At 37.0% G+C, this 23,188-nt stretch overlaps 1 protein-coding gene across 1 annotated transcript in view; it reads left to right on the forward strand.

The window, feature by feature from the left end:
• Positions 1-23,188, forward strand: part of LOC309823115 (EGF-like and EMI domain-containing protein 1) — a gene marked incomplete at both ends in the record, with an annotated part of 514,868 nt that overhangs the window by 478,174 nt on the left and 13,506 nt on the right. The window contains 5 exon segments of the mRNA XM_082655287.1: positions 9,755-9,874; positions 11,585-11,707; positions 15,982-16,119; positions 19,942-20,064; positions 22,273-22,457. Coding sequence (XP_082511413.1) covers positions 9,755-9,874; positions 11,585-11,707; positions 15,982-16,119; positions 19,942-20,064; positions 22,273-22,457 — 689 coding nt within the window.

Consider the following 23,188-nt stretch of genomic DNA (forward strand, 5'->3'; position numbering starts at 1 on the left):
AGCCAGAGTTTGAGCTGTTCAAGATAAATTGCAATGTATTATTTTAAACTGCTCTTAAGCTAACATATTTAGTGAAATTCATGCAAACTCATACATCCAAATTACCTTTTTATTTGTGTTCTTCAAGTTACACAGAAGTAAAAAAGAAACAGCAATTTCTTTTGAATTTGAAATGCCTTAACTGTGCATAAGAATGCAAGATACAGAGATATTTTTAAGATTGCAAAGTCAGTGAAAGATTTTATCCTATGTGGCTTCAGGGCTACCATTTTGTAATGAAGCATTTTCTTAAAAAATACACGTATTTTAACCATCTTTAATAAAAATAAAGGATTATTGAACCAAGATTTGGGAGACATGGGAATTTTACTTTTGACCTTACCACTTCTCCATTTAAAATCATCAATGGCTTACTACTGAACTGAAATTAATTCCAAAATCTTTACTGTGGACCACAGTGTCTTACATGTGCATCCAGAGGTTTCCTTTTGTTCTTGAGTATGCTATGCCTTTTCTACCTCGATGTCTTAAGACCTCTACCCCAAATTCTCTTTTCCCGTCAGGCTCTCCTCTTCAGCTACCGTCTCTCACATCATCCTGTTTATTTCCTTCACAGCACTCAGAATAATCTGTGATGATTTTTCTTATTGATTTACTCATATACTGTCTACCTCACCCAGCAGAATGAATGGTTCAGTAGGGCAAGGACATGGTCCTATTCCCTCATATGCATCTAGAGTCTACCACTGTGTATCTATTGTGTCATTCAATTTTCCAGCTTCTAACAGACCAATACCTGAAACCAAATTTCTGATAGCTGCATCCTCTTTCCAACAAACCACAGTTTATAAAGCACCTTCTATATAGATTCTAGTCATATGAGGATATCAAGTTATATGAGTCAGGTCCCTGCCTTCAAAGAATTGTATGTAATCTATTCAAATATATAAAATGTGTCCTGTAAATGAGTAATTGCAGATGTTTTGTCTTTTTAATTTCACTGTCCATGTGTTCATTAATAGTATGTATAAATGCAATTTATTTTTATATGTTTATCTTGTATCCTGCTGACTTGCTGAACTCACATTTTAGTTCTAGGAGTTTGTAGATTCCTTAGGATTTTCAGACAATCATGTCATATGCAAATAGGAATAGTTTTATTTCTTCCTATCTGATCAATGATCCTTTTATTTCCTCTTCTTGCCTGATTGCACCAGCTAGAATTTTTAGCACTATGTTGCATAGAGCCACGAGAATGAACATTCTTGTGCTCTTCCTAACCCTAGGGGGAAATAATTTGGTCTTTTACCTTTAAGTATAATGTTAGTTGTAGGTTTCTTGTATATGCTCTTTATCAAGTTGAGGAAGTTCTCAGTGCTCCCATTTTCTTTTTATCGTGAATACGTTGAATTATGTCAAATGTTTTTTGACATTGATTGATACTATCATGTGAATTTTCTTCTTTGTTCTGTAAATATGAAGAGTACATTGATTGATTTTGAATATTGAACCAGCCTTGCATGCTGCAATAAACCTACTTGGTCATGTTGCATAATTTGTGTATATATTGCTGGATTCTACTTGCTAAAATTTTGGGAAGGATTTTTGCAATTTTATTGATGAGTGATACTGGTCTATAGTATTCTCGTTCTTTTTTTTTCTTTTTTAGGTACTGTCTTTGCTTGGCTTTGGTATTAGAATAATACAAGCTTCATAAAATAAATAAATTGTAAAGTATTTCCTTTTCTATTTTCTGGAAGAAATTGTAGAATTGATGTTAATTCTTCTTTAAACATTTGGTATAATTTTTCAGTGAAACTATCTGGGCCTGGAGATTTCTCTTTGGGGAGTGTTTAAATGATGAATTAATTTTTTCAGAGTTATAGGTCTATACACATTCTCTATTTCATATGAACGAGTTGTGGTTGTTTGTATTTACTTTAAGGAATTAGCCCATTTCATCCAAGTTGCCAAATTTGGCAGAGTTGTTTACAGTAGTGCCTTATTATACTTTTGATGTCATCAGGGTCTATAGTGATATCCTGTTTCATGCCTGATATTGGTCATTTGTATCTTTTCTTTTATTTTCTTTGTCAGTCACTATTGCCAATTTTATTGATCTAAGAACCAGTTCTTAGACATAGAGAATGGACTTGAGGACACGGGGAGGGGGAAGGGTAAACTGGGACGAAGTGAGAGAGTGGCATGGACGTGTATACACTACCAAATGTAAAATAGATAGCTAGTGGGAAGCAGCCGCATAGCACAGGGAGATCAGCTCAGTGCTTTGTGACCACCTAGAGGGGTGGGATAGGGAGGGTGGGAGGGAGATGCAAGAGGGAGGAGATATGGGGATGTAGGTATATGTATAGCTGATTCACTTTGTTATAAAGCAGAAGCTAACACACCATTGTAAAGCAATTATACTCCAATAAAGATGTTAAAAAAAACACAAAACAGCTCTTTGCTTCAATAATATTATCTATTTTTTCTGTTTTTTTTTTTTTTCTTTGTTTGTTTGTTTTGCGGTACACGAGCCTCTCACCGCTGTGGCCTCTCCCGCTGCGGAGCACAGGCTCCGGGCGCGCAGGCTCACCGGCCATGGCTCACGGGCCTAGCCGCTCTGTGTCATGTGGGATCTTCCCGGACCGGGGCACGAACCCGTGTCCCCTGCATCGGCAGGCGGACTCTCAACCACTGTGCCACCAGGGAAGCCCCATAACAGTTTTGAGTGTATCTCTTTACCTAGCTTTTTACTGGTTGTTTCAGGTATTATATTGTGTATAACTGACTTATCTACTGGTAGAATCATTTTACCAATTCAAGTGAAGTGTAGAAGCCTTAACTACTTTCTCTTTACTCTTCTCCATTCATATATAATTATTTAACTATTTCCTCTATGTACATTTATAACCACATCAGACAATGTTATAGGGTTTGCTCAGTTATTCAGTATAATTTAGAAGATTCAAGAGGGGAGGAAAAGTTTTTTGTATTTATATATAAATAATATATATATAAATATTAATAAGAATAATAAAATTAAGAAAAGGAATTATAAATGAGAATATTTCTTATTCTTGCTCTTTCTTTCTTTCTGATGCTCTTGTTCTTTCTTTCTTCCTGATGTTGCACTATTCCCTTTTTTTTTAAAAAAAAATAATTTCCCTTCTATTTAGAAAAATGACATTATTTCAGAGTAGTCTGCTGGAGATAAATTCTCTTAGCTTTCCATCATGTGGGAAGGTCTTGGTTTCTCCTTCATTCCTGCAGGGTAATTTTTCTGGATATAGAATCCTGGGTTGTGTTTTTTTTTCATCAGTTGAAAAATGTTGTCACTTCCTTCTGGTTTCCATGATTCCTGATGAGAAATCTTTTGTTATTTCACATTTTTCTCTGATAGATAAGGTATCATTTCTTTCTTGTTGCTTTAAGGATTTTTCCTTTGACTTTAATTGTTGGAAGTTTGACTATGGTGTACCTTAGGATCAGTTTTGGTGGGGTTAATTTGCTTGGGCTTCACTCAAGTTTTTGGATCTGTAGATTTATGTCCTATCAAATTTGATACATTTTTTGCCTCATTTCTTTGAATATATTTTCAGCCCCACTTTCTCTCTTCTATCCCCTAAGACTTAATTGACACAATGCTATAGTTTATCATAGTTCCATAGGTCTCTGAGGCTCCTTTTTTTTTTTCTTTTCTTTTTCAGTCTGTTTTCTCTCTGTTGTTCAGTTGGGTAATTTCTATTGTTCTATCTTCCATCTGCTGATTCTTCCCTCTGTCCCCTCCATTCTGCTTTTTGGCACATCCATTGATATTTTATTTCAGTTATTGTGTTCTTCAGTTCTAAAATTTCCATTTGGTTCTTCATATCTTCTATTTCTTTGCTGAGACTCTATTTCATTTGTTTAAAGCATGTTTGTCATTGCTCATTGAAGCATATTTATAATAGTGGCTTTAAAATCTTTGTCAGATAATTCTAACATTTCTAACATTTTGATATTGGCATTTATTTGTTGACTTTTTAAATCATTTTGAGATTTTCCTGATTCTTGATATTATTAGTGATTTTCTATTGAAACCTGGACATTTTGTGTATTATGTTATGAGACTTTATATCTCATTTAAATCTTCTATCTTAGTTGGTTTTCTTTGACACAACTCTAGGAAAGATAAGGGGAGAATGCCACCTGTTATTGCCTGATCGAGGTAGAAGTCCAACTTTCTTATCTGGCTTCTGTGAACTCCTGAGGAGAGTATGACTCATTACTTCTGTGCAGGGATGGGAATTCTAGCTCTGCACTGGGCCACCACTGATGCCACTTGGCTAGGAAGTGTAGATGTGCCTATTTACACCATGGCTTTCATGGATACCATGGTGGAGTGGGCTCATTATCAGAGTGGTAGTGAAAGTTTTGACTCTCCAAAACCTTCCTCTGATACCACCCCAAGGGAGGGGGAGAAACACCTCATTACAGCCTGGTGAGGGGGATAGTCTAGCCTTGCCATTCAACCTCTGGTGTCATGTTTGGCTATAGCAGGGCGGTTATTTTGTAGAAATTTGCTGTCTTGCTAGGCTGCCTCTTTCCTAGGCTGCCTCTTTGACTAGAGAATCTCCTTCTAAAATTCAAATTACTTGATATTGTCTGCTTAATATTGCCCTACTGGTCACCCATACTTTCTTATTTAAAATGTGTAGGCTGTTTTTTTTTCTTTCCTTGCTTCATTTTGCATAATTTATATTTCTAAGTTTTTTCAAGTTCCATAATTTTCTAATTATCTAATCTGCTGTTAGTCCCATTTAGTGAAATTTTTATTTCAGATCTGGTATTCTTCTTCTCCAAAATTTCCCTTTTGTAGTTTTTTAATATCTTCTATTTTCCTCCTTATTAAATGCATTTTTTTCTTCAATTCTTTAGGCATATTTGGTTTATTTATAGTGCTACTTTAATGTCCTTATCTGCTGATTTAATCATCACTAATATTTCTAAGTCTGTTTTTACTGAGTGAGTATTTTCTTGATTATGGGTCACATTTTTTTACTCTTTACAGATGTTTATTAATTTTTCATGTGGTATGGGACATTATGAATTTTACATGGTTGAGTGCTAGCTTTTGTTGTACTCCTTTAAAAAATATCATACATTTTTTTCTGGATGCCAAATTAATTCATGTACAGATTAGTTTAATCCTGTCAAGCACTGTTTTTAAGATTTGTTAGGGCGAATCTAGAGTAAACTTTACTCTGGGGTTCAATTAGCCATACTACTTAGCCATGGCCCTTCTGGAATCTCTACTGAATGCCCTGTGTAGTCAACAACATTTCTCCACCTTGGCTGCTGAGAACTGATTCCTGGCTCTGTGTGTGCTCTGGGAATTGTTTGGCTAACAGTTACCCTTATTCTTCTTTCCAGTGTGTTGTTCTTTGTCTGACTTCATGGAGATGTACCCTATGTATATATTGAATTATATTTAGTCTAAGGTTCAAAAGATCATTATATAGATTTTGGAGTTTTTTTTTCTCCACATAACACTCTCCCATCCCCTTTCCAGCACTCCACAAATTCTACTTGCCTTAACAATCATGATGTGGGATCTGTTTCTCCAGTTGAGGAAGATCATTGAGCTCTCCTTTGGTTTCTCTTTCATGTGCTGTAATCCAGAAGTTGCCTCCAGCAGAACTCAGCAATAATTGAGCTTTTTGTTTCTCTTCGCTCAGTGTTGCACCTCCTGTGCTGTCTGTTGACCAATATCCATTGTTTATTGTAGAAGGTAAGCCCAGTTACAGTTACTCTTGGAGGATCACAAGCCCCATTTAAGTGCTACTACGTAAAGGGCACTGTCCTTTATCTCTAAACACAAGATAAACATTCCAATGTCTTTTCAGTCTTTCTTGACTGTAAATAATACTTGTGGCCCACATTCTACTTTCAAATGCCCTCCTATGTTCTGCAGCTGAGAATAAAAGCTGCAAATTTACAATCAAATACTTCACTGTAGGAGATTTATTTTATGGTTTTTCTAGAGTCCAATCCATATGTTTTTTTCTAGAGCCCAATCCTCAAGTTCACAGTTAAAATCAGTCTCAAAAACAGAAGGGAGTTTTGACAGTACAATGGCTTGCTGTAGGGAGGTTATATGCAGCCATTTCTGGACCAGTAACCCTCATAGTTGGAGACCTTGGGCATAAAGAAGGCATTAAGGGCAATAAGAGATTAAAGTAAATTTAGAGAAGTTCCCAGAGGTAGTTGTCAATGAGAAGAACATATCAAAGATAACTGCAATATGCTTTATAATCTTACATCTGGTGGAATTGACTTCTCACTTTTCAGAGTTAAGAAAAGTTACCTCTCCCATTGTCTTAAGCAGGGGTCCCCAACCCCCAGGCTGCAGACTGGTACTGGTCCGCAGCCCGTTAGGAACCGGGCCACACAGCAGGAGGTGAGTGGCAGGCGAGTGAGTGAAGCTTCATCTGCTGCCTCCCATCGCTCCCCATCACTCGCCTTACCGCCTGAACCGTCTCCCCCAACTTCCATGGAAAAATTGTCTTCCACGATACCAGCCCCTGGTGCCAAAAAGGTTGGGGACTGCTGGTCTTAAAAGCTGGTGGTAGAGGTTATGGAGTAAAGAAAGTAAGTTTCTGGTATAAACATGGCTGTGTAGGTCAACATCTTTTTCTTAACCTGTGACAAAGCATACAGAAAAAAAATGAAGAAAACAAGCAAAACCGAAAAGGTCCAGCAAATTTTACTTTTGTGAAATTGTGGGGCAGATTGAATCTACAGACTCGAATGTAAGAGTTTTTAGAGAGTTGATACTGGGCAGGAGCAACACAAGGAGAAAAAGGATGAGAAAAGGTAAGAAAAGAAGGAAGGCAATAATAAAGATTTGTATAGAAACTGATGAAATAGAGAATAGAAAAACAGGAGAGAAAATTAATTAAAACCAAAAGTTGGTTCTTTGAAAATGTCGATAAAATCGACAAACATTTAGCTAGACTGAAAAAGGAAAGATGACTCAAATAACTAAAATCATTAATGAAAGAGGGACATCACTACTGACCCTAAGGAAATTTAAAAAGAAAATAGGATATACTACGAACAACTGTGTCACAACAGATTAGATAACTTAGATGAACACATTCCTAGAATGACAGCAACTACTGAAACTGACTTCTAAAGAAATAGAAAATCTGGTTAGACATTTAATAAGTAAAGCTAGACTTATCATGGTGATCATTTCATACTGTATTTAAATGTTGAATCACTATGGTATACACCTGAAACTGACATAATACTGTTCCTTAACTATATTTAAATTGTAAAAAAAGGTTAAAAAAAAAAAAAAGTAAATAAAATAGTGTAGTATTTGTGTGTGACCTACACACATCCTCCTGGGGAAAACAAAAAAAAGAGAGAGAGAGAGAGGGATAGAATTAGTAATTTAAAAACTTCCCAGGACTTCCCTGGTGGCACAGTGGTTGAGAGTCCGCCTGCCGATTCAGGGTACACGGGTTCGTGCCCCGGTCTGGGAAGATCCCACATGCCGCGGAACGGCTTGGCCCGTGAGCCATGGCCACTGAGCCTGCGCCTCCGGACCCTGTGCTCCGCTACGGGAGAGGACACAACAGTGAGAGGCCCACGTATCGCCAAAAAAAAAAAAAAAAAAACCTTCCCAAAAGAAAAGTTTAAACTGAGATGGTTTCAGTGGTAAATAATACCAAACATTTAAAGAAAAATTAATACAGATTATTCACAAATTATCCCAAAATATAGAAGAGGAGAGAACAATTCCCAGATCATTCCATGGGGCCAGTATTACCCTGATACTAAAATCAGACAAGGATTTCACAAAAAAGAAAACTACAGACCAATATCTCTTATGCATGTAGTTGTAAAAATCCTCAGCAAAATATTAGTAAACCAAATCCAACAATTTATAAAACTGATTATACACTATGATCAAGTAGGATGTATCTCAGGAAATCAAGATGGGTTCAACATCTGAAAATCAATTAATGTGATATACCATATCAAAACCCACCTGATCATCTCAATAGATGCAAGAAAAAAATCTTGACAAAAGCCAACTCCCTTCCATGATAAAAGAACGTAACAAACTAGAAATAGAAGAGAACTTCCTCAACCTAATAAATGGAACCTATGAGAAACACACAGTAACTTTACACTAAATAGTGAAGTGCTAAAAGCTTTCCCCCTATAATCAGGAATGAGGCAAGGATATCTATTCATGCCACTTCCATTCAACATGGTACTGCAAGTTCTAGCCAGAGCAAAAAGGCAAGAAAATAGAAGACATCCAGACTAGAAAGGAAGAAATAAGATATCTCTGTTCGCAGATGACAGGATCTTGTAACAGAAAATTTTAAGGAATCCACCTAAAAAAACTATTAGAATTAACAAGGAAATCCAACTAAGTTGTGGGATTAAAGATCAAACTATAAAAATCAATTGGATTTCTATACACTAGCAATGAAAAATCTGGAAGTAAAGTTAAGAAACGATTCTAGCTATTATAACATCGAATAAAATACATAGGAACAAATTTAACAAAAGAAGTGCCAAAATTATATAATGAAAACTGCAAAACATTGTTGAAATAAGTTAGATACTAAAATAAATGGAAAGACATCTCGCGTTCATGGATCAGATAACTTAATGTTGTTCAAATGGCAATACTCCCCCAAATTGATCCACAAATTCAATTCAATCTCTCCCTACATAAAAGCAAGAAGTAGAACAATGTATATTGTATCTGTGATAGATAGATAGATATTTGTATCGCTTATATTTTCATAAAGTCTGGAAGGATTTACAAGAAATTAACAAAAGCATGCAAGCATTAATGTACTGCCAGCTTGCATTTTGTGGTAGTTGTTACATTGAAACTGGGTGAATGTGGGAGCAAGGTAGCTTTATTCATTGTTCTGCTTTTTATATTCTGTGCATTATTTTAAAAAAGGAAATGGGGAACATACAGGAGTAGGAATTCCCACCCCAGCAGCTTGTAATGTAGCCAAGGCTGATTTACAGAGTCAGACCAGGATCACTTAGCTCATCAATTCAACAAATAAGCTCTGTGTGGAGGTACTCCTTATAGGACGTGTGGCTTCACATTACTTTGGACTTCCAGAGAATATGACTAAGACTAAGATGAGAGCAAGTGAGGGGAAAAGGAGATCAGAAGGAGGTCACTCACTAATTCCAGTGGGATCTGAACTTCTTTATTTCATCTCCATGGCAGCGGTAGCTAAGACTCTCCCATGTTGCTCCAGTTGGCCTTTTCTTGGCACCGTGGTTGCTTATCCAAAGGCAGAGGAGATCTAGAGGAGGTGAAAGGTTTATCTGAGGATAATTGCTGCTCAAAGGAGTAGAAAAGGTGGGGACAGAAGGAGAAAAAATGAAAAGGTGTGTGGAGGAGTTCCTGCTGATTCTATTTAACTTTGGGTACAAGAGGGCAGCAGATGGACTTTTGAGAAGAGTAAAATTAGCCAGTTCTTTGACCTCGATCCATGTTTGAATTTGTTCAGATTTTGGAGCTCAGATCACAAAATGGGAAACATTTTGTTGGATTAGCGTCATCTGAAAGTGGGAAAGACTTTCCAGAGGCCTTACCATCTTTATGTAAGAAATCCTCCTGTCCCAGTTCTCTTTTACCTTTCTCCACACTTCTGCTTTGTACATCTTTCTGAAGTTAATGAATTGAAAACTATCACTGCTTAATTGCTTCTAGCGATGGACCCCTGCATGGGTGGAAATGGATGTGCTCACATCTGTCAGAGTCAGCATGGCGTGGCCAGGAGTGCCTGTCACCCAGGGTACCAGCTGTCTGAATACAAAAAGGCCTGTGCAGGTTGGAAGTTGAAACTGATAGATTAATTGGGTAATTGTTTGAAATTCTGTGGTAATTCAGTTTTGATTAGTCAGAACAGCTAGGAGAAAGGTGTTTTCATTTATGCTTAAAAAAGAACATTTATATTCTTATTTGATCATTCTGAAAGGTATTTTTATGAAAGTGTAAAAACTCAGTGAAATTTTTAGTTACAAAAAATGATCTGGTGTAGTTTCAGAATTAATTCTTTTTGTTTTCTGTTTTTCGTTCTGAAGTGAATTCCAGAATTAATATTTCAAAACCTTCCATAACCTCACAGGGAGTTTTTTATTATAGGCTACAGAAGGTGGGGATAACCTTTGAAAAGCAACTATGTGCAAATGAGTGCTCTCAGAAGTTAGGAATAATTAAAACCAAAAAGAAAGAAACTCTATAACTACAAGGTTACTTATTTCTGTTTCCTAGAAATAGCAAAACAGACACACTTCAATTCAAAGATGAAAGTGATAAATTACTTCGTGACCAGCACTGATAAATGAAGTCATTCCTGTGGGACTGTCTTTGTTTTAATAACTTCTGAGAAATCACAGAATCCTTCATTTTTATCACAGCATTTCTATGAAATGAGAAACAGTTTATTTGCATTAATTAAGAAAATACAAAATGTTTCCTGACTTATGGGACTGATAAACACTTTAAGAAATTGAAAAAGAATTAGACATAAAAATTAGTGTGAAGTTAGTTTTTTTTTTCTTTAAGCCAAAACCAAGATAAAGTTTTCTGTGGATTATGTTAACATACTTTTCTGACAGAGAACATTTCTGCTTTGGTCCTCTGTTTGCATAGCACCTACCTTGCTGAGTTTCTGACACAGAATAGGATCTTATTAAAATTTGTGGAAAATTGACAAATGTATACGTATATAGATATATACATATATCCATACTTATCTATATAATATCTTTTTCAAATTTTTATTTTAATAATATCTGGTACATTATTCCTAAAAAGTCTGTCCCCAAAGTTACTGCCTATGTAGGGTTTTATAAATACCTTAGAAAAATGAGTATTTCTCTTAAGAGTCCTGGTGGGGGGTGGCATGCAGGACCGTGCAAGGAGGAGGTTCTATTTGGGAAAGTAATGGTGAGACCTATCCATTTAAAGGGGGGGCCTGCAGAAACTACGTGGACCACAAAATGATGTTATACTGAATAGACTTGGCCATCAGTGTCAGGAGAGAGAGAGGGCACCATTGTTTAAATGGCATTGCCCTGTAACAATCATATGTACAATATACACCATGGATTGCTACATATGAAGACTCCAAATCTGCCTTGTGTATGGCCACTTGTACTGTCTTAAATCAGAGAGATACCATTTTTGGTTAAGAATTTGATATATATTCATGAAGACAAATTACAATGACTTCTGCCTATATTATTAGAGGATAGAAAAGGTCTATTTTTTTGTTTGTCTTCTCTTTCTTCAAATTAATAGATACTAGTAAGTTCTAATAGGTAGAAAGAAGTGTTTGAGAACATAAGACCTACAGTAGAGTTCATGTCATTCGCAGTTGGTTTATTTGCAAATATGGAACCTATGTGGTATTTTACTGTTACGTTTGATGTTGGGGGTTGAGAGGCAGGGGATGCTTTAGTGCATTTTTATAGTTTACAAATAAACCTTAATTCCAGCTCTGAAGACACAGCTCCTGTGTATCTCTTTCTGCAGATGTAAACAAGTGTGCTGAAGGGCTTGCTTCCTGCCGCCATCGCTGTGTGAACACAGTGGAATCTTTCACTTGTGCCTGCCACCCTGGTTTTGAGTTGGGAGCTGATGGAAAACAGTGTTCAAGTAAGTGGCAATAATCGCAGCCCAGGAAATGTGTGGCGTTTTACAAGTATTAAACAAGAGTAACAAACAAAAGAACTACACTGAATGTCTTGCCGAAGTGGAAGCTCCTGAGAATGTTTTCCCCTGGGGTAGGCTGGGTGTGGGAGCTTCGAAGACCAACCCCCTCATTTTAATTTGACAAAACAGGGGCCCAGAGTCAACAGAAAATGGTCGGTATCATGATCCACAGTGTAGACCACAAGGACTAAGTCTCAGGTCTTCTGACTCGGGGCTGTCTTGGACCCATGGCTCTCCTTTGTGAAGAGTCTGTCTTCCTTCACCACCTCTGCTGTGCAATATTTATTGAACACTAATAATTCCAGTGTAAAACTCAGGGAAAAGGAACTAGCAGGAGTGAAGGAACCAGCAGCACAAGGGGCGGCTCTAGATTGTAATAGCATGTCTCATTTTCCATCTCAGTTCCAAAGATGCCCTTTCCAGTTCTCCACGTCTTAGTAAACCATCCATTCCGGGCGGAAGTCAAAAATTCAGTTATGCAAATGAGTAAGTGACAGAACTGGGACTTGAACTAGGGTCTTTAGGCTCCAAATATACTATCCTTTTAACTTTGTTATGTGTTTGTATACATCATATGTCTCTTGATCAGTTTTTTTTTTTTTTTGCATTACGCCGGCCTCTCACTGTTGTGGCCTCTCCCGTTGCGGAGCACAGGCTCCGGACGCGCAGGCTCAGCGGCCATGGCTCACGGGCCCAGCCGCTCCGCGGCATGTGGGATCTTCCCAGACCGGGGCACGAACCCGTGTCCCCTGCATCGGCAGGCGGACTCTCAACCACTGCGCCACCAGGGAAGCCCTCTTGATCAGTTTTAATTAAGGAAGAATAATAAGGCTAATGATAAACAGAATAAATTATGTAATGTTTTTACCTAAGCTCTCTCATGAAGAGACATTCTTAAGTGCACTAAGTTTTTCATTCTCTTCCAGTGCATAAAACTCTAATTCTTTAATGCCTGGGTTGCCGGTGTAGCCTTAAGGTCTGTTGGTATATTTCTACTGCTTAAAGACAGGGCAGTTTTGCTGCAGTGATATTTGTCTTTTAAAGAGCAAACTAAATAACATGGGAGAGAAGAATTAACTACTAATTAGGATATAACTTCTTTCGAAGTGAATCTTTCTCTCAATGCCCTGAGGAGTCCTTTCAGGCAGAGAGAAATGTGGATGGGTTTTTCTTTCTTATTAATATCTTGGCTTTTTAATGTGGCCAGAGGTTTAGGAGGTGAGTACATTTTACAGATGCCTGAAATAAAATCCCTTGCAATCTGACTGGTGAGTTCTCAGTTATCATGAAAGAGGGGGTCATTATTGCTAATGAGTCATGAGGTATAGGCTTTCTGTGAAAGTTACTTGGGAAAGCAATTTGCCCTAGAGTTGAATACATTTGGTAGAAGTGTATTTTTACATTTATTTCCCTCATGTGAATATTTGGCTAAGTTCTTTGTGTAGCTCTCACCAGACCTCAATATTTACTAACTGACATACAAAACTTTCTTGGTGAAAACTGGTATTTTGAGTGCTTTAAAACTTGTAGGTGGGGTAAATGTTTTCAGAACATGGTAATATTTAGCAGTGAGGAACTTCCCTGGTGGCTCAGTGGTTAGGAATCTGCCTGCCAATGCAGGGGACATGGGTTCGAGCCCTGGTCCGGGAAGATCCCACATGCTGCAGAGAAACTGAGCCAGTGTGCCACAACTGCTAAGCCCGCACTCTAGAGCCCACGAGCCACAAATAGTGAGCCTGTGTGCCAGAACTAGTGAGCCCGCGTGCCACAACTACTGAAGCCCACATGCCTGGAGCCCATGCTCCGCAACAAGAGAAGTCACCGCATTGAGAAGGCCCTTGCACTGCAACAAAGAGCAGCCCCAGCTCTCTGCAACTAGAGAAAGCCCGCGCAAAGCAAAGAAGACCCAACACAGCCCAAAATAAATAAATAAATAAATTTAAAAAAAGAAAAAAACAATGAATTACGTGTTCTTCATGTAACAGTATATTTTAGGCAAATATTGTTTTAACTTTTTCCTAGGACAACAATATTTTGTATTTATATCATTTCTTCTCAGAGGCTCTCAAAATACTGTATAGCACAAACATCGAATCCTCAAAGTGTGCTATGAATGAACTATCACTATCTTGTGATTAGAAATTAGAAAATTCTGGATCTAGCATGGTTAAATAAAACTGTCCCCAAACTACCAAGCAGTATATAGTGAACCTAAGTTCCATATGTATTTAATGCATATTTAATATATTGAGTAAATAATGATTATTTGCTATCTATGAGAAACCACGGGGATCAGATTTTAAAGTTTTTTTAAAGCATATTTTTAGGTATGATAGTTAAACAGTGTTATCTGTATCAAGAACGCAGACTCTCAGCTTACTTCTAGTGGTCAGTTCTAGATGAGTATGCGCATGTCTGAGTCCCGTATAGTTTAGCTCTTTATGAGGTTACAGTAATGTCATTTATATGTAAAGTACCTCCGGCAGTCTTACAGCTGCATTGATCACAGGGAAATGAGAATAGGAGCCAAACTTTGAAATATGTCTCCCTACAGAGTATATGCTAACATACTGTGAAAACTATCAGTTCCCTTAATTATTTCAGCCTTTCCTTTAGCTCTCTTATTTTGCTGTGTCCTAAACTAGCTGTTTCTAAACCCAAAGGCATTCTTATTTTCAACAATAAATTCATTAGCATAATCTTTTTTTTGTTTATTCAATCATTCAAAACCTATTTGTTTTTTAATTTTAGCACTTTTTTTTAACATCTTTATTGGAGTATAATTGCTTTACAATGGTGTGTTAGTTTCTGCTGTATAACAAAGTGAATCGGCTATACATATGCATATATCCACATATCCCCTCCTTCTCGGGTCTCCCTCCCACCCTCCCTATCCCATCCCTCTAGGTGGTCACAAAGCACTGAGCTGATCTCCCTGTGCTATGTGGCTGCTTCCCACTAGCTATCTATTTTACATTTGGTAGTGTATATATGTCCATGCCACTCTCTCACTTCATCCCAGTTTACCCTTCCCCCCCCCGCCGTGTCCTCAAGTCCATTCTCTACTCTCAAAACCAATTTTTGAACATCTGTTACGAGCTGGGTAATACAAGATGATGAAGGTACAGAGGAATGAGCACAATGACAGGGATGTGCACTGGGCGCCCTGGACACATGGCTGCTGCCTAGCGTAGACTGGAAGCTGGGACCAGGGAGCATGATTTCTGTACATGTAACTATACAGCAACATAGCAGATACCTTGGCAGTTTGAATGGTGATACAGGCTCTCAAGGAATACCACAATCCTAAGTGCCCTTGTCCTGTTCTTTCCCATCTTTCTTCTTTCAAAGGATTCAGGAGTTAAGAATGGAAGGAAATGAACCAATGTAGTCGCTCTCATTTAGAGGTGTGTCCAAGCAACACAAATGAAGAACAGTAGAGGCCAATGGTGAAAATAGCAGAGTATCTAATTCCATACTTTTAACAATGATGCAAAGCATTCTTTTATTTTTCATTTTCTCACTTAGAAAATGATTGATTATAATACCTGTGTGCTCAGGAAAATTGACATCTATGTACTGAGCTGGATGCCCCCCAAAGTGCCCCAAAGTAGTGGCATGTACCATTATCAGCAAATTAGTGCTCAAAGTAAGAGAATGTTTATGTAGTAAGTGACTTTTGTATACATCAAAGCTGATTAGCATATGAACATGATACCAGTTACATATAATCAGCTAATTCATTGGTTTTTTGTTCATAGTTTTGTTCCAAAGCCATTTTTAACAGTATTTTCATGTACTCACAGCCTAAAAAAAGGGCAGATATTAACATCCCATTAGTTTGAGAACAGATATGTCAGCTGTATTTGCTTTCTGATCATTGATTCAATACACATATTTTTTACATTCTGAAAATACTGAAAATTCCCAGACGTAAGTGTCCTTTAAGATACGTTTAATAACCATTGGTGGACTCATTACCTTTCTGCCACACTCTGTCAGTTTGACATTATTTATAGGTTTATAAGCTTTTTGATATGGTCTAGATATTTACAATGCTTAATAGTCCTCAGACTTTTACTTTTATATGCTTAGAGTGTTGACAGATTTCCAATAAAGTTAGTCATCTCCCAACAGAGAGAGTGTACCCATTGTTGCCATATATTCAGATTTCTCTGTTATTATGCTAATAATTCTCTTTTGCTTGTTTTGGAAAGGGATTGAATTGGAAATTGTCAATAGCTGTGAAAAGAATAATGGTGGTTGTTCCTGTCACTGTGAACATGCAGTTGGTGAGCCCTGTTGCTCCTGTAACCATGGACACCGGCTTGATTCTGATGAGAAAACATGCATAGGTAATGTATGGTAAATGCCATCTTCCTTCAGAGGTTGCCCTGGATTCATTTAGCCCTTTCTTCTCTAATACTTAGTGCTCTAATGTAGCCACATCTCTCAAACTGCAAGAAGTAAAGTGAACAGTGTCTTTGGCTACTGGATAAATGTAAAAGAAATACTAATTGACAGAAGACATCATTGTGTTTAGATATTTACTTTGAAGTTAAAGGAGATTTAAAACTTATTAGCAATATATATGGACTTAACAGTTTTATTTCTGGAAAATATTCTAAGGCCTATCTAACCATTTAATGTAATTTGTAATTCAAACAAAAATGCCACCATGCACGCTAATTCTCTCCACCACAAGCAGAAGCAATCATGTTCTTTGGTTTTCAACTTGGTGATAATTTGGATGTCACCTTTGACATGGCAGGTAGCTACGGTCCAAAAGAAAACTTTAAAAGATGTTATTCTTTGGAAGTCCCAGCTCAAAACTATTTTTAATGGATAACTTTTTCTACATATTATCAGAACTTATATCATTTGAGACAATGAGAAGAATAAATTCCACCCCAGCCTTGCTTCATAATGAAATGTTTAATCTAGAACTTCTGAGAAAAAGGAATATCTACTAAAAATAGGAAGAGTGAGCATCAAACTAAATTACTATGTGCTCTGGGTCTGAGAGCACCTACAAGCCCCTAAAACAATATGCCATCATTCGAGAATTATGATACCGTATTTGCTTGTTTTCTTTTGTGATACTTTATATCACCTTTCTTAAAAATTATGATGTGAGTACTAAAAAAAATCTTTGACCATTTCATGCTACAGTATGATTTGAGGCAAACTGAAGTACCAAAAGAGAAGAGGTGAATTTCAAAAGCCTAAGTCATTGAGATTTTTTAGTTTGGCACTAATGTGACAGAGTGAACTTCAAGGGATTTTAAAGTATTCTGGTTTCATAAATTATTTAACCAAAACAATGTCATTACTTGTTATTTCTTGATCGAACATCACCTTCTGCATTTTTCTCAGTGTCTATGGTGATTAACTTAATGAAACCAGTTGATTGCCTTGCTTCTTTTTTGTAATGAAAATTATGCTTATAATTTTCTACCTTGCTAACAGTTGTATCTCTGGAAAAAAAAAAAGGGCTTCCTTTCTTCTTTGCTTCCTCGCTCCCTCCCTCCCTTCCTTCTTTCCTTCCTACCTTCTTTTATTGACTGTTGGGTAAGGGAAACTGGAATTTTGCTAAACCTTTTGTTTGCAACTTATAGTTTGATATCTTTCCTTATTCTTTGAAAAGTACAGTTCAGTAAATTTCTTATTTACAGCCAGAAAAAATAGCATCTTCCAGGGTCAAAATGTAGAAAATTGCATATTTATGACATTTCAGCAGTCAACATGACAACATTGTTTTGTTTACGGCTCAAGTTTATTTCATTTTCCAACAATAAATAACACTCATTCCTAAAGACCAAATATTCACTAGAGTAAAGGCAATGATTTGTTTGGAGTGTGCATATACATACTCGGCTTATTTGCCTGAGAACAGATTAAGGCCATGGATGCTTTGTAAAACATTCATGCATGAGGGAAATTAAACAATTTTCTTTTTAGTGTATTTTAGGATCCACTTTCCTTTTACATAACTTTCCTTTTACACAACGTTCCTTTTGCAAATAAATGTGTTCTAGTCTGCAAATGGTCAGTCTTGCCCAAATGCAAAAATGTATTAGGGCTAAAACCTAGAGATGTTTTAACGCAATTTGAAAGACAACTATACAAAATACAAGTGTCTGACCAGCAGTAAGTTCACTAAATTTAACAATTGGTAGTTATCAGAAAAAAATTTTATTCTAATCTTTGGAGCTTTATTCAGTGACCATGTGTGGGGGGTAGATACAGAAGGTCAAGTTTTTTCAAGGTTTACGTTTGATGCTTTTCTGAAGTCATAGTTGAAATGTTTAATTGTTTCACCTGACTGCAATTAATGCTGTAGCTTTGATTAGGGCTAAATTTTTAAGTACAGGTGAATTTCTCTGCGATGCTGCAATATTTGGTGTATTGGCCAATGTAAATAGGAAAAATATGATCATCAGAGAGGAAGAAAAATAAAAAATAAGCAAGCAAAGATATTACCAAATAAGATCTGGAAAGGAATCAAGACATTTAGGAAAACAGGTGATATAAGGGTTGAAGGGACAGGGCATTTTAAGAAAGGAAGAATGGGGTTTCAGATGAGTTCTATACATGAGACAGAAATAACCCCAGAGGAATGATAATAGAAGAAGAATCCAAAATGGGTCATAAAATGATAGATCGAGGAATTCATTTTTCCAGTTATGTGATGCAATTGTGCTCCTTACTGGTTGAGAACAGGGAATCATGAGACGTATATGTTTAGAGGCTCTGGTGATATCTGAGAAGACTTTTAAAAAAATCTTGAAATAAGAAAATCCAAAAAACATAATGTTTTAGATAAAATTAAACTGAATTTTTTAAAGTTTTTTTTTGTCCTCTATATTCATGCTATATAGTACAAAGGATAAATGAAGTTTTAATATAAGAAAGGAAAAAAATATCATCTAGAGTTTTGTGAGTAGCACTGCTTGTGACATTTTGCAGGAGAAAGAATGTTTTGTGTCCAAATGACCTTCATTTGGATATTTTATGGTGACCCCTAACCTTAGCTGATTGATTGCATTTTCTTTCCTTCCTTTCTCTTGTCTGCATTTTCTTACATTGGTACCCTTTCCAAGGTTAATTGAGACACTGACCTTTTATATCTGGGGCCGCTCATGTAGTTATGGAGCAATGGGATTTTGTAAACTCAGCACTGACAGGCCACCCAACTTAACAATTCAACAGAGGGGGTAGAATTGAACTAAGGACCTATAGTCAAAAACCCTGACCACACAATTCCCAGGTGTCTAGCCTGGTGAAAGCAGTGGGTAAAGAGTCTGTTGCTACCCTTTAGCCAATTATATTATAAATGATCCCCTCAAAACTCAGGATAAATCGATTAGCCTTTGGCTGAAAGGTTTCAATTTGACATCTTCTGGTGCATTTTTATTTTCTGCAGGGCAAATAAAGGAAGACACATGCCAGATTGTAGAATCCTAGAATAACAGTGCTGAAGGAGACTTAAAGATCATCATTTAGAAAGCTGTTTATCTGCTAGGACACTCCAGGGTAATAGTGTCACCAATTATAATAAAAACTCATCCCAGTCAAAGCATCATCGAAAAGTTCAAGCAAATGCCCTGAAATATTCTGTAATTTAACACATAATATTTAAAATGATTGTCTGCCCTCTCTCTAACTTGCCTTTATCCACTTCTCTTCCCAGTCACGTGACTTCTTTTTGCTTGGGAACGTTCTTTCATCTGAAGTTCCAGAAGAACAAACACATGGGGGCCTAAGACTGCCTCCTCTTTGCAGCTATTAAATGTCCATTAAGTGGAATTTTTTGGCTCTTCTTCTCAAGCTGTTTTTTTGTTGTCGTTCTTCAAGTTCTCTGTTTGTTCAGTTAGATTGCTGTTTAAACTGGAAAAATAGCAGAGATCTCTTACCCTGTGCTTATAAATGCATTTGGAGATTACTTAACAGCCTTTTCAAATAAATACCAGGCATAGAAGCATGTCAGAAACGTACACCCAAATGCGGCCTCATTTGTTTTGTGTTATAGTCTCTTCAATATCTGTACTCAGTAACCTGAGAAATAGAAAATGGTTAGTAAATCAGTTTTAATTTCGAAGTGAGGCTTATCAGCACCTTCAAAGGTCAGTTAAATTCCTGCCCTTAAGTAACAGAAATGTCCTTTCCCCCTTTAGACCTTGATGAATGTGAGAGTGGAGAAGCCTGCTGGGCCCAGCTCTGCATCAACTACTTAGGAGGCTCTGAATGCAGTTGTCAGGGAGGCTTTCGGATCAGTTCTGTTGCTTGTGGATGTGATGGTGAATTCCTGTGCTCTAACGTGAAATCCCTGATGTGATGGGGCCATCAATGGAGGGGGAATATCTGAGGCAGAGGGTTAGGGTGGGAAAGGGAAGGCTTTGACACTAAAGAGACTTGGATCTCTCTGTGCCTTAACCATGTTCTATTATACGAACTTGGGTGCTCTGAGCCTCAGATCCTCATCAGTAAAGTGAAGACAATAATGGGATTACTGGGGAAATTAAGAAAAGTAATATATGTAAAGTGCCTGCTACTGTGATTGACATCGAGAAATCACTCAACTAAAAGTAGCTATTATTATTATAATAATAATCATCGGCCCATAATCCCTTTTACCTAATTTAATATATATATAGGCAAGTGAGAGATTCCAGCAAGCCATAGCACACTGCCACAGGAATTGCTCTTGGCAAGCTTGACTGGAGTCAGAGGTGATTACTGAGTGTCCTTCTAACTTTAAGGGCAATAGCAAAAGGATTGCCGGTTCACGAGCCACAGTCCAAATCTGTATCAGAATCCTTTATATATCTGATATCAATCTAGATAATGCAAGTTTTAAGGTGAGTCATTTTATAATTTTCTAACTTATTTGTTGAAATTGATTCACTTACCTTTTAGATGACTTCTAGCTGATAGGTGTATTTTTATATGATAGGAGAGTTTGAATTCAGTGAGTAGAGTTAATTCACTTTTTTATACCATTAAGAAGGGCTCATGTAAGTCATCGCTGTAAATTACTTTAACGAGTTTACCTTAAATATATAATTTTTAAATTTTCATTTGTGATTATTATTACCATTATTTTGAACCTTACTTTTCTTCTTGAAATCAAAGTTCGAAGATTGTTATCTATTTCAATAATAGTCAGATTATATAAGAAGACTTTAATGCCTCAGAGAAAATAGTGTTTCTTGGATTAAAGAAATAAATTCTTGTATTCTGTTGAGGATGATAGTTGTGTTTCTTCATATAGGTGCCAAGCTCCCCAGCCTTGCAGTATAGATAACAGCAAAGAACATACAACTATGATATCTATATATTCTAAACACAGTAGAGCATATTACCACTTACACCTCCCATCCAATTAACAGGGCCAAAAAAAATTGAATTTCATGTACCATCTGTTCTTAAGCAAAGTGAGCCAAGAGATGATTGTGAATATACATACTTGGGTACACACATCCAAATGGAAAAGGTATCCACAATCTGAGGCCAGACCTGGAAACTCAGCTTCATAAATGAACTTTTAGTATATTGAACACATTGATCAAAGTCTGGGCTCAGATGTGGACATAACACCAGTAAGTCATATGAGATTAAGGCCTAGCCTTCATCCATCTCTAAAATTCTCCACAAACTGTGCACAAAATTATGCGTGGAATAAAGGCTTCACCATAGATATTGAATAATTCAAGAGTGAATGAACGTTCTGCAAAATGGTACACAGCCTAAGACCATGTAAGTTTTAAATTCTTCCTCAAATCTCATGAACAAGCTCTCAGAAAGACCTTGTCTATGTAGGTAAACTATGGTAAACTTGGAAATGAGTGAAGGAAAAGTAATTGGCAGGATATATTTGAGGAAGAATTGGGGCTATGCTTTCTATATAGCAATACATTGTTATTGGTTAATAAAGGTGACAGATATGCCCATGAGTTCATACGGTCTATTTTATCTCTCAACGCCTAAGAGCAAACACTTTAAATTTTCCCAGATGTGGATGAATGCCTGGATCTCAGTATCATCTGTGACCAACTACGTATCAACTCTGTGGAAAACTATGAGTATACTTGTGAGGAAGGCTGCAGAATTGGAAGTGATGGAAAAACTTGCATCTCTAAGTTGCTGTGGAGAGTTTTATCAAATCTCTTCTAACCGACTTCAACCCTTGTCTTGTTCTTTGGGAGCACGGAGACCATATATTCTTTAACTCAACCTGTCCTCCCCTTTCTCTCTTCACAGACTGAGATCTTTCTTTTCCTTTTGTTCTCTTGCGGCAGTTTCAACTCTGTGCTTGCTGCTTCTCACCTTCATTTACAATAGGCGGTTTGAAATGGCTTTCTCAAAGAGTTTTACCTTTCAGCTGCCCCCTGCCTTGACTGTCTAGTTCAGACTCTCTCATTTTTCCCATCAACCCTTGCTCAGTTTTTCCTTCTTTTAACCAGCATGTGGAATCCAGGTCTTTCCCTGTGCGGTCTGAGCTTTAGATGATGATGAGCTAAAGGAAGAAGAAGAGGAATTAGATATTGTGAAGTTTCCACGTCTTCTATTCAAGAGCCCACCTCAACTGCTTCATTATGTGGCCCCCTCTCTGCCTCTCACCCACGAAGGTGAAGAAGATGAGCTGGAAAAGGGGAAAGATATTCGAGGAGAACTGACTGCTTTGCACAGAGTTGGTGCATAAAAGCATGTATCTCATTAAAGTCACCTCTTTTCTCCATTTTTAGATAGTTCACATAAATCTTTCATAGACAATTTCATTATCAATGTTTAATGCCATCAAGTGTTTTAACATGATATTAGCAAGAAAAATGGGACCAAAATTACTTATTCAAAGCTCCCTATGAAATTCATCATCTTTTGTCTTTCTTCCCTTTAGCACAAAAAAAGGTTGCTATGTAGGTATGTGTGGACCAAGGGGTGCAGGGGGGTGGGCGCTATTGAAAATGTGATACAGTGAAATGGAGCTGAAAAATAGCTTTGAATTAGCGTAATGGAGAGAAGGATTGGGACCTTTTAGTTCTAACAGTTTAAACTCTACTAGAAGTCATTTTGGTATAGTTCAAATTTACCTTAAATAGCCTTAAAATCTAGACCCTTTCTAAATTTTAAAATGCAGAGAACCAATGGTTCAATATGCTCAAGTGGACCAAGAAAAAATATCTTTACAAATGGGAGCAGTTTTTCTTATATATCCATGCAACGGAACTCAAGCATCAAATCGCTTCTGATCAGAATAAATTAGCATAACCTCTTTCAGAAGTAACAGTTTGCAGCCAGTCTGCTGCTTCTTTTTCTTTTCTTTGTAAGACAGAGCTGCTCTTTTTGTTCTCCCTCTATTCCTTGTATTTTAAGAGCATCAAAGCTTAATGATTTCTTTAGAAGACATTCAGTAAAATAGCA

The sequence above is a fragment of the Grampus griseus genome (genome assembly GCF_964374135.1).
Source record: "Grampus griseus genome assembly, chromosome: 5".
Taxonomy (NCBI): Eukaryota; Metazoa; Chordata; class Mammalia; order Artiodactyla; family Delphinidae; genus Grampus; species Grampus griseus.